This window comes from Colias philodice, chromosome 8 (assembly GCF_061535455.1).
Source record: "Colias philodice isolate Cphi_HAF_F1 chromosome 8, ilColPhil1 Martin Lab GWU primary, whole genome shotgun sequence".
NCBI lineage: Eukaryota > Metazoa > Arthropoda > Insecta > Lepidoptera > Pieridae > Colias > Colias philodice.
Genome location: NC_143093.1, coordinates 6,207,138 through 6,220,068, shown reverse-complemented (window position 1 = coordinate 6,220,068; position 12,931 = coordinate 6,207,138). Strand labels below are relative to the sequence as shown.

The following is a 12,931-nucleotide window of genomic DNA, read 5'->3' as shown; positions in this document are numbered from 1 at the left end:
TTGTCAGATATTCTAATTTCGTCGTTGGCATATTATATATATTTGATTTCTGAATTTATATCCGTAGTGCTGGTACTCTGAGAACAATTAATAGATAGTGTCTTGGAAAAAACACTAGGTAGGTATAATTAGGTAAGTATAACTTTATATTCGACAGTGGACGAATACACAATTAACTACTGAAGATTTGAATGAATTAATAATTACCTATCTATACTTTGTTATCCCTAAATAGCATCTTAAAGTCGTACGAATACAAAATAAACATTCTACAAAGATAGGTACTTGTTCGTTTACTTCATACAACCAGGTGAAAACATCGGCAGGTAATTTTGAAGTGTTGTCAACACTTAGCATTATACCTATACTTAACATTATAATGAGCATTAAAATTAATTAAATTATATCTTGCATGGTACTAAAACATAATGGCACTGTTGGATTACTTCAACAGTCTATTACTGGAACCCCTTCATCCAATTAGTTAGTATCATAAGAGCCGCTCAACATACTGGCTTGCGATTCGATTTTCACTGCATATAATATTTGAAATATAATATACCTCATACAATTTGTATGTAAATGTTAGTAGGTACTTCGATCTTCGACCAACAAACATAATTATAATAAAACCGCTTGTAAGTCTGGTTGAATTAAAATCTAATAAATGATGAGTTGATTTAACCCAAAAGATGTGTAGGTACATATTTACGTTACTTATCTCCGATTAAAATTTTAAGCATGAGACATCAAAAACCGTTTAATATTAAACGCGCGTAGCACGTACTACTTTCATTAACTCCAGTACATTTTCCTTCATCGTAGGTTCCTTCTTTCCTTCGTCAAAACTTAATTACAATTCCTTCGACCCAGTAATACGAACCTCTCCAGTTTACCTTACTTATAGAGATTGTTAGAGCCCTTTCGCAACTCGTAAAAAATATCTTTGTTTTATTTCCAAACAAAGACCCTTTGTAATGCCTTCTTAAGGGGGAAGTTCCCGAACTTGTTTTGTAGAACTAACACCTTGCCATCGCCAGTGCCCACTAAGCTGATTACTGCCTTCCAAACAGGGTGTTGTGTTATGTATACCTTTCGTGCAAGACTTCATTGTTATTTCTACCTAACCTAAAAAAACAAAATTGATTTTTGCATGAAAACATTGTGATGGATGAATTTTAAGGATTAGGTATATTGTATTTTGTATTATTATGCAATTTATACTTACATACCTACTCGTACTGCCTTATTAAATTTTTGAACAATGAGTCAGTATAAAGTTAATAACAAATTAAAGAATGACATAATATTTGACCATTAGGTACTACATTGCTTATTACTATGAACTAGATATAAAATGTGAAGTACTTACATACAGTTTTAGATAAGCATAATATTCCACCCTGAACTAAATTTTCTATTTTCATTAAGCACCTACCTACACCTAACATAGTGAAGATAAAGCGATTGTGACATACGCACTGAATTCATGGACAAGTTTTTTGTGTAGATACCTATACCAATAAGATAACCTTAGAAGTAGGTAGGTACCATAGTAGGTACCGTGCAATGCAAATGCTCATGACAAATAGGGTAATGATAATAAATTGTATATATATCTTATCTATGACATTGCTTTATGATTTTTTTACATTATCTATATAATTGAATTTTGATAGCGAAATATAATCTTATCTTCAAAGAACTACTTGACGCTAATTTGTGAAATTGATAACACGAGCCGCAAACAGTGATATTGATCCTTCAAATATCATCCTTCTGTACGAATTATATCAACTCCAAGAAACAATGTTAACACAAACTATGCCATAATAATAAGCGTACATGTATTCGGAATTCCGGAATAAAATATGTAACGAGATGTCTTACCTTCATCAAGATAAAAAGAAATATTGTTAAGTCGACAGAAAAGATTCATTGTATTCAAAAATCGTTTCGGTGCGTGCCCATAAATCACTGGATTAAAAATCGGAAATGTATCCGATAGGGTCGGCAATATATTATCGGTGAGCTCATCGGCTAGAGAAAACAGCAGTGAGTCCGGTAAATTGTCCCGTGACGCCATCTGTTGGCGCTCTGACACTAATTTATTACTTGACCGCTTTTAGGACAACTAACTTCTCGAAACAGTAGTTTTATACACTTTTTAACACTCAGCGACTACACTTTTTAACACGCTTATATTAGTTTCACCTGTATGTTTGTATTTAATCGACTCATTTAGACCCGATTTTGACCCACTTTAAACGGACAGATTTAATTCAAACTTTGTAGGTACACTTGTGAAGGATCAGTGAGAGTATAATACTTGCATCTTATTAAAACGTATTTAAACTGTATTTATTTGTATATTTTACACACTGAGGATTAATAAATTCACAACTTTGATTTCAGGTACAACTGTCACGTATTGTCCCATCGCTTATTAGCGCGTATTTGTGGTTAACTACCCTCACTTTGGCAAAAGTTATGGGGACTAGCTGTGGTTTGTTTGCGGGTTATGTTGAATGTACACGCTCATTATGTTCAACCTGATTTTCACCCTAGTTTCCCTTTTTATACTTTCTAACTACCTACACATAAAACAGCCTTTATTCTCTGAGGAGGTTCAAGCAGCTGTACGCATACTTTTACATGCTGAAAGTTTAATGTAGAAAAAATAGAACTGAAAAAAGGTCGCACGACTATCAATAATTAAAATTTAAGGAATATGCATTTATTGACTAAATTGATTGACTAGAAAACGTTGCGGGGTAATCGTTTTTAATTATTATAACCATAACTCGTGAAAACTAATTATGCTCTGATATTGATTCGTCCGGGACTGAAAACAAAGCTTTATAATAGTTCGTATGTACGTAACAGTTATTTATACTTTCTTTCACATTAAAAATATGTGTTTCTTTCACATTTTGTTCATTTTATGTATACTCAAACTTTTTTTATTTATTTATACATTTATCTAAAGTAACTACTGTTTACGTCCACGAATGTTAAAAACACACTACGAGAACAAATCAGAATCTAAGCTACACCTCATTTAAATTAGAACAGTTATCAGACGTTCAACGGATGGGGGTATAAATTCAGGCTCAAGCGTATCAAGTTAACTTACGACTTATAATATAATAATAATCTTAAGCCATTACAATTTCGAAGGGGATGAGTATTGGGCTACGGAAACTTTTTATTGCTGAACCGTAAAACAAACAGTTGGGCCGCAAATTACGCCAGTCGTAAACGGCAATACAAATAAAATTTATTTATGCGATAAACACGTCTCTCCTACTATAAAATCTTATCACTAACAGTTGTTGGTTCCATTTAGACGTTGAAGGATCTCAAAAATCCACATTTATCCTGTTTCCGGGTTTCATTTTGAAGTGAAACTACTTCAGGCGCGTTGAGAACAATATTTCAAGTTCGCGTCATGGCAATACCGTCACGTCGTGGAATAATGCGATGATTTTGGTATCTTTAAATTTTTCCAAAGAAGTTTCACTTCTCACACGTGTGCTCAGCACACACGCTCTTTTATACTTAGGAAATCTATGTATTCTATGTTCAGTCATATGGTTAGGTACATCATAATGCACAGTATCATCTCATACCTTCTCTACCGGTATACGTAAATCAATATCCCGCTACAGGCCTACAGTTTTGCACCATTCCAATGGTATTAAGGGAAAACTTAATTTTATTTTCCTCTAGTCTAGAAAACCTAGGTACTATGATAAAAATCTGATTCCTAAACTCCGCTCTGTATCTTTACAGTTTCTGATATATTTTATTTTGTAGTTTAGTAAATACATTACAGTCCATTACAGTAATGTAAAAAACATACATCATTTTATATTACATTTTATTGCTAAAACGCAACGTACATAAACCACAGTCTAAGTATGTATACGACCACGGATATCATTCGGCTAAAAACATAACTTTTGAGGATCCAAAAAAGTTCGCAAATCGTTTTCGTCGTAATTTTTTTCGCTTTTGTCATTATAATTTAACGCTTCACATACTCTGCAATAATGAAATGACTTCGTACCGAAATATCCGTGTTCGTTCACAATTTTGAAATTATTTCTCCATCTATGGAAATTAAGTAGAGCCTCATCATTTGCGCTTAGATGAATAATATACTTCGCTAAATCTCGTGGATTATCAAAATTATTAATATGTAAGAATGAATTGGGAGGTAGGATTTTGTCGCATTCATCTGGCTTCGGGCCCATTATTACAGGAATGGCGCCCTTCTCGTAAGCATTGTTAAACGCTTTTTCTGTTAAATATTCCCGGCATTGTGAATTTTCAAGAACTAAGTAGAATAAATATTGTGACGTCACATTACAATCCGATCTAAAATGACCAGGGCAACTGAAAACAGAAAATTAGATCGGTTTAAAATTATGTTAGCCTTTGCGATTTTCCTAAGTTAAATATTAACCTCAATTTCCTTTAAAGGATAATACAATAAAGTTAATTATGTTTACGTTCAATACCAGTTTTAAACATCTGATCGCACCAGCTACCGATCATGAAAATTGAATTTGGCTAATTGGAAATTCGTTTATAAAAATTTTAGTTACAAACCTATTTTTATGGTCCTTCGAGCATTTTCCATATACGTCTAAGGGAAGATATTTTTCTAACTCAGTCAAGTATTGCATTCTTTTCGACACAGCACAATTTGACATCAGCACAGAGGCTAGCTTATCTCGCCGCTTGGTACTCCAAAATGGGACTAATTGCTCCAAGTTCGTGGAATCAGGTAATAAGGGCTTTTCTAAAGGCACAGTTCGTCCATATGGTACAGGTACATCAGCATCACTCCTGAAAATTATAATTGTAAATGTTATTTGAGGTTAGCACAGATAAATGAGTTATGTTTGACTATAATTTGAGACGTAGATACGATGCCATTACCTACATACTTATGAATGATTTTAATTTTACCCTGGAAAAAGTGACGCAATCGATTTATACTTTTTTTAAACTTAAAATACTTGTCCTTTTCACGCTTTGTACCTACTTTATATGAAAATACCTAAGGTATTTTCTGTTAATAAAACAACATGTCTATCATTATCAATTATATCAATTTGATTCGATACAAGTATCGGAAGCAGGAGCAGTCCATCGATAAAATTGGGCAGATATTTTTATGTATAGTATATGAAGACCTTAACTGCGTACTCCTATTTTACTTGCCAACTCAATTTTCACATATCGGTGATCGCAAACATGTGCCAAATACACAACCAATGAACATAACAATTTGATATTATAGTTTATGAGCCAAAAAGGTATTTCATATGTTTCGTATTATGACATCAAGTAATGCCAACTTTGTATCCATACTATAATATTATAAATGCGAAAGTAACTCTGTCTGTCTGTCTGTTACTCAATCATGCCTAAACTACTGAACCAATTTGCATGAAATTTGGTATGGAGATATTTTGATACCCGAGAAAGGACGTAGGCTACTTTTTATTGCGAAATATGTACCACGGGCGAAGCCGGGGCGGACCGCTAGTTATTAATAAATTGGAAATTGAGTAGGTAGAGATAATTTATTGGATTAATTTATGACAGTCCTATCATTACAATGGTTCTACAAAATTAAATTTTAATTGTTGTAGATTCAAAAATTATAATATCGATAAGTATTTCTAAGTATAATGTTCAGGTACCTGTAAGTCATAGACCAATTAAAAACATTCGCCAACTCATTAAGTTTGGGTTTAGCTCTTGTCATGGAGAATGCGTTTATTGGAGATTCATCGTTCAGGAAGATCCATCTTTGTTTGCTATTTCGACGTGTCGTTTTAGGAAATATGCCCCTTTGTATATGAATGACTACTGCATCTGCAGTATCTAAGTACTTCTCATCACCTGTGAATATGCAGTTACTAACTCTACATTCATCGAAAAAATCAGGCGTCCTGTAAAACAATAAAAATATTTATTAAAAAACTGTCAAAGACTATAATTAAGAGAAAAAGCATTAACCGTTAACCAATCGACATTCCATGCAAGTCCAAAATTATTTAATTATTTTTTAAAAATAAACTCATGATTAGTGCTTTTTATTTAAGAAACATTCTATAGCAAAATTAGAAATTATTTGTAGCATAATTTTTAAATCAACAGATCATTCTTTACCTAAAATATATTATCATTTATCATACGCATAATTGATATGACATTATTTCAATAACGAGCATAATTATTGATAAACCTATTAGCGATACAACAAAGCTTTTGCATGTATTCTTTCAGATTTGCATTGAAGATTTGCGTAGTACATACGATACCGACACAGATAAGATAAACTTTGTCTAGGTACATAATATTATTATCTGTATTATACACAATCTCGTTTTTTAATCGCATTTAAAATACTTTATCAAAAAAAATCACAACAGCTGTCAACGATTTTCTTTGTGTTTTCCAGCTATTCTCAATACCTAACCGTTGCAGTTGAAGCTTTTTTGAGTTAACTTTTTTCTCTCTTTAGTTTTAGTCTTTCACAAATCAATTTTTGATTTGTAGTTTTATTGTGTAAAATTATAATTTGCTTCAGAACAAATTTCAAACAATGTAAACCGAAGCCGCGGTTTTGGGAACAGTGTGTACTTAAAATATACCTAATATTAAAACAAATTTACGAACCGTTCATTGTGAAAATTGTTAATGTGACGGCTCTTTAACCAGTTCCAATGCTTCCAAATTAACACAATGAATCTTTTGTTCTCTGCATTCCTCGTAGTGTTTCCGATGTCACTTGTTTTTTGGAATTTAAATAACAATGATCCTAAATTAGAGGTTTTCCATGACTGTAACAATTTAAACAGGTGTGTTTAAACATACTTAAATACGTTAATTAAACACAGGTGTAAACAGTAAATCTAATCATAAAAAATATATTATGGAGAGACACTTAATAATAATGTAATATTATAGAGCGCCTAAAATTAATGCTTATAATAAAACTGCGGGTTTAAGTATGTGTAATGTGTATGTTACTTCGTTTCGATTTAACAATTCTAGGATTTACATTTACTTTTAGTAAAGCTATAGCAATGCAAAAAGCCCTACGTAATATTATGTATGAGAAAAATAGAACGTGTTGTTCGCCAATCGAATTGCTCGCCTTTTGCGCCCCCGCGCCGCTGCGCTACCACACGTCATAGTTTTAATTTAAAATGCGTAAATGTATTATTTTGAGTGGAATTATCGACTTGAATAATTTAAATAAGTGGAGTTTGTAAGTTTTCAACGGTTGCTGAAATGATGAAACTACTGTGATGAATGATTTGTAGAGACTTTTTAATAAATAAAAAGTAAATAAATTAAAAAACTATACTAGTACTAGTTAAGTATATCGACATTAGGCATTAATGATAATAATTAAAAATATGAATTATAATATAATATTATATGACGGGTTAGTTACTTTTAACGGACAGTTTTCCTTTTCCAATATTAAAGTAAATAAAATTCTACGCGTACCTTTCTTTGATCCAAATATTGACTGACGATATCACCATGTTTTTCACTTTCACTGTAAAGTCCTGATGAATCTATGTTTTTACTTAACACATTATATGCATTTACATTATAAAAGTAGCTTGCATATGTACCAAATAAAATTACACTCACTAATGCTAAGATGAATAAATTAAACAATGTACTTTTTTTAACATTTATATTGAATTTATGTTTATTATAATATTGCATTTCATTAAATTATCTTTTCACAATTCAGTTACAGATTGTACGTGTACTGTAATTGAATAGGTACGACTGTCCTAAATTAGATCATTATCATTACTGAAACAGGTTTATTTATTTAATGATTAAGTAACATAATTTTGGTACTATTAGTTAAACGCTATGCCAACGTTATACACCATTATAGCACATATTGTAATACTGTGATTATAGTGTGTTACATGAGTACATAAATTCACTTCCGATAAGCCTTCAAGCCAAGTATGTCCTCCAACGACGTCATAGGTAAAATAATTATATTGTCTTCTCTGCCTGAATTAGCCCAAATAAATATTTAAAATAACACCATTATTCCTATTCCGTGCTGAGTAACGAGTAACGACTGAGCTGAACAATTGATATTTCGATACCAGAAATAATAAAATCATGCCTATTTATTCAATTTCACAAGTTTTAATAAACTATTTGTTCAACGCGTTTAAAATTATTCACATTCACAATTTATAAGTGTACACTTATTTTTTATTTTATCAATAGGTATGTACCTACTTGATTAGTTCACTTGAACAACTAATAATGGTTTTGATAATGGCTTTTTTATCGGCGCAATTATTATGATACATATTACAAGTACCTACCTACCTAATGTAGGAAATTAATTATTTCAAGCTTATATTAAACTTGCCGTGTTGGTTCGTCTTCTCGTATGTATAACTATAGAAATTAGAACCTTCCAGTGCTAAACTCAGTTTTGTAACGGGTGATTTTTTAAGAGGTATAGGATTTGATTTTCAAAAAAAACACAAAAAACTTGAAAATGTTGATTTAATCTATAATGGAATTGATAAAACGATCAATATAATTTAATGTTTGAAGATGATTTCATGCAAATGATGGCCACGGCTCCGGTTTAGATGGCCCATTCGCATTTCGGCACACTCTCTACAACATATCGGCCGGTATATCACGAATACTTAAATGCTTCAATATTGGCTACCAGTGCGTCAATCGTTGCTGGTTTATCCCTGTAGGCATAAGAAATAGTCCAAAGACGTTTGATCACGCGATCTAGGCGGCCAATCGACGGGCCCAAAACGTGAGATAAACTGTTCGCCGAAGACGGCTCTCAATTGGGCTATTGTTTCGCGTGCCGTGTGGTATGTGGCACCGTCTTTTTGAAACCATGTGTGAGGCATGTCCAATTCTTCCATTTTGGGCAAAAAAAAATAAAATCGCCAATCGATGAAGTGCATCGCGCACTTCTTAACCGACTTCACACTCTCTTAACCGAGCATGCATTTCGATAGTAAAATTCAATAATTTGCAAGCGTTGTTCGTTCGTAAGTCGATTCATGGTTAAATTATAGACCAAACTGAACAAGTTTGATAAAGACACAAGACACGATTCACGCGTGATCTATCAAAAACAGTATTGCCAAAAAGAAACCAGCAAAAAAATCACCCTTTATATGATAGATAATGCAATAATATGCCACCATGCTCTTTCGAATCAATGGGTGAGGGAAAGGCAAGGGTGGCGAAAAAACAGGAAATCCTACTTGAAAGTTTGGCTCGAATGATCTTTCCCTTGAAGCAGCACTCTTATACTACTACCATGGACTAATAATTATGATCTCCGGGGTCTGAAGATTAAAGTGATAATGCTCTAAATTGATATTAAAAGTGGCACTTTTTTTTATATAATAACTAGATTTCCGCCCGCGGCTTCGCCCGCATTTTCAAAGGAAAACCCGCGTAGTTCGCGTTCCCGTGGGATTTCCGGGATAAAACCTATCCTATGTGTTAATCCAAGTTACCCTCTATATGTGTGCTAAATTTCATTGTAATCGGTTCAGTAGTTTTTACGTGAAAGAGTAACAAACATCCATACATCCATACAAACTTTCGCCTTTATAATAGTATTAAGATTAAGAAATAATATTCCGATGGTGATATTGGTATATGGTATTCTAGCGATGATGGTGATGGTGAGAGTTGTTCATAAGAAAGATTTATAAAAAGAGAAAAGTATTTTAGAGTTATGTATTTTACAGTTGCATGTAATTTTTATTTCATAAGGGCCGATTTTTCAATGCTTGGATAAAACTTATCCGTCCGATAAAGTATTACACGATAATATTAAAATGTCACGTAAACTGTCAAATACGGGCAATTAGAATACGTTACGTTACGTTAAACGTAGAATACATTATTCGACGAATAAGTTTTATCCAAGCATTGAAAAATCGGCCCGCAAGATAGTCCATTGAATGAGTCCCTCCATGGGGGGTCTAGAGTGCGTGAGTTAGTAACGTAAGATGTTTCTTCGGAAACATGTCAAGAGTCCCTAGGTAATAAACATACTAAAACCCCGGGACACTAGGAGGAGCCCCGGAGTGGGGGGAGGGGGGAAAAGGTCCATTTTTTTTCATTTTTCGCTTAAATCTCAAAAGTGGTACATGCTAGAGAAAAACTTTCAAGGAAAAGTTGAAAGGCCATAAAATTATCTACAAGTTGTACCTAGATCATTTTTTTCTATTCGCAGCCGTTTTCGAGCTACATCCCATGAAATGTGAAAAATTCGAAAGCTTTTTATTTTACCTAACTACTCTAATAAATTCAATACCTCCTAAACGCCTCCATGGTGGAATCTGTTTTTTTTATCAATGATAGACCTAATTATGAGCAATCTATCTGAACCGGTATCAAGTTGCACTTTTGAGTTTTTTGGAAGAAAAAAATAAAAAGATCAAGTTCAGTAACTCAAACTAACCTAATATTATAATATTTTGACAATCGATACCTCCTAAAGGCTTCTATGGAGGAATGTGTTTATTTTACCAATTATAGACCAAATTAAGAGCAATCTATCAGTACCGGTCACAAGTTGCACATTTGAGTTTTTTGGAAGAAAAAAAATAAAAAGTTCTACTATCGTAACTACCCTAATAAAATTCAATTCCCCGTAAAGGCCTCCGTGGTGGAATCTGGTATTTTTATCAATGATAGACCTAATTATGAGCAATCTATCTGTACCAGTCACAAGTTGCACTTTTGAGTTTTTTGGAAGAAAAAAATAAAAAGATCAAGTTCAGTAACTCAAACTACCCTAATAATATAATATTTTGACAATCGATTCCTCCTAAAGGCTTCCATGGAGGAATGTGTTTATTTTACCAATCATAGACCTAATTAAGAGCAATCTATCAGTACCGGTCACAAGTTGCACATTTGAGTTTTTTGGAAGAAAAAAAATAAAAAGTTCAAGTATCGTAACTACCCTAATAAAATTCAATTCCCCGTAAAGGCCTCCGTGGTGGAATCTGGTATTTTTATCAATGATAGACCTAATTATGAGCAATCTATCTGTACCGGTCACAAGTTGCACTTTTGAGTTTTTTGGAAGAAAAAAATAAAAAGATCAAGTTCAGTAACTCAAACTACCCTAATATAATATTTTGACAATCGATTCCTCCTAAAGGCTTCCATGGAGGAATGTGTTTATTTTACCAATTACAGACCTAATTAAGAGCAATCTATCAATACCGGTCACAAGTTGCACATTTGAGATTTTTGGAAGAAAAAAAATAAAAAGATCAAGTTCAGTAACTCAAACTACCCTAATATAATATTTTGACAATCGATTCCTCCTAAAGGCTTCCATGGAGGAATGTGTTTATTTTACCAATTATAGACCTAATTAAGAGCAATCTATCAGTACCGGTCACAAGTTGCACATTTGAGTTTTTTGGAAGAAAAAAAATAAAAAGTTCAAGTATCGTAACTACCCTAATAAAATTCAATTCCCCGTAAAGGCCTCCGTGGTGGAATCTGGTATTTTTATCAATGATAGGTCTAATTATGAGCAATCTATCTGTATCGGTCACAAGTTGCACTTTTGAGTTTTATGGAAGAAAAAAATAAAAAGATCAAGTTCAGTAACTCAAACTACCCTAATATTATATTTTAACAATCGATTCCTCCTAAAGGCTTCCATGGAGGAATGTGTTTATTTTACCAATTATAGACCTAATTAAGAGCAATCTATCAGTACCGGTCACCAGTTGCACATTTGAGTTTTTTTGGAAGAAAGAAATATTTTTTGATCGTATGGGGAAATTGTTTGAGCCAAAATTATTTTTTACTGCGTGTAACTCAGAAACGGTAGGATATAGGAAAAAATGATTTAGGTACAACTTGTAGATAATTTTATGGCCTTTCAACTTTTCCTTGAAAGTTTTTCTCTAACATGTACCGTTTTGGAGATTTAAGCGAAAAATGAAAAAAATGGACCTTTTCCCCCCTCCTCCCACTCCGGGGCTCCTCTTAGTGTCCCGGGGTTTTAGTATGTTTATTACCTACGGACTCTTGACATGTTTCCGAAGAAACATCTTACGTTACTAACTCACGCACTCTAGAACTTTTTATTCAATGGACTAAGATGGCAGCCTTGCCAAACTTATTTCCAAGAGTAGGTAATTTTCTATGTAGGTAGGTAGCTTACCAGATTTCATAACTTTGACGAAGGTTTATGTGGAATGCGTTAAAATGCCCCAATTACCTACGGAAACAATCATATAAAGCAACACGTTAAGTTGCTTTATATTATGATTGTTTCCGTAGCTCTATTATAATTTATTACTGTACTAAAGTAAAGAGATTAAACGTATCTTTTACAATTTTGACACATTTATTCTGCCCCCAGTTAAAAACACACAATATACACACATAAAAATAACCGCAACTTTCAAACAAACGCGCAGCGAGGCAGCTCACAAAATTAATGTTACGGTCAAGTTAGCATATTGTATTTTATGTTGCACAATTTTAGTAACCTTGACATTATTTTCCTATATGGAGGCGTCCAAGAAGGTGATGCCTAATAATAGAGTGCAATAAAATTTCCTATATTGCCTTGTTTAGAGTCAAATGGTGAATCGAATACGTCTAGAACATTACGATTGGATCTGGCCAAGCGATCTATAAAATCGCTTCTTTTAAAAGGGTTTAAATCCTGAGGATGCCTCGTCATTCTCATTCGTGAGCCTCACGATCAATTATTATTTCTATTCTATTCATTTTACAAATAATACCTATTGGTACTTACTTAATAGTTAATACAAATTTAAGCATTATATAATTATTTCAAATACTTATTCATCTTCAC

General features: G+C 33.0%; 1 protein-coding gene across 2 annotated transcripts; it reads right to left on the bottom strand.

Annotated features, from left to right (window-relative positions):
• Nucleotides 1-3,884: 3,884 nt before the first annotated feature.
• Nucleotides 3,885-8,262, bottom strand: LOC149486580 (inactive fucosyltransferase B-like). Of its 2 annotated transcripts, XM_089698300.1 has the most exons (5): nt 7,543-8,262; nt 6,703-6,866; nt 5,721-5,972; nt 4,618-4,857; nt 3,885-4,401 (listed from the first exon to the last, which is right to left on the bottom strand). In XM_089698300.1, the coding sequence occupies exons 1-5, from the start codon at nt 7,768-7,770 to the stop codon at nt 3,951-3,953; spliced, it is 1,335 nt and encodes a 444-aa protein (XP_089554426.1). In that variant the 5' UTR covers nt 7,771-8,262; the 3' UTR covers nt 3,885-3,950. The 2 variants fall into 2 exon arrangements, with proteins under 2 accessions (XP_089554426.1, XP_089554427.1); XM_089698301.1 differs by lacking the exon at nt 7,543-8,262 and having other exon boundaries at nt 5,721-5,922; nt 6,703-6,787.
• Between the last annotated feature and the right edge of the window lie 4,669 nt (nt 8,263-12,931).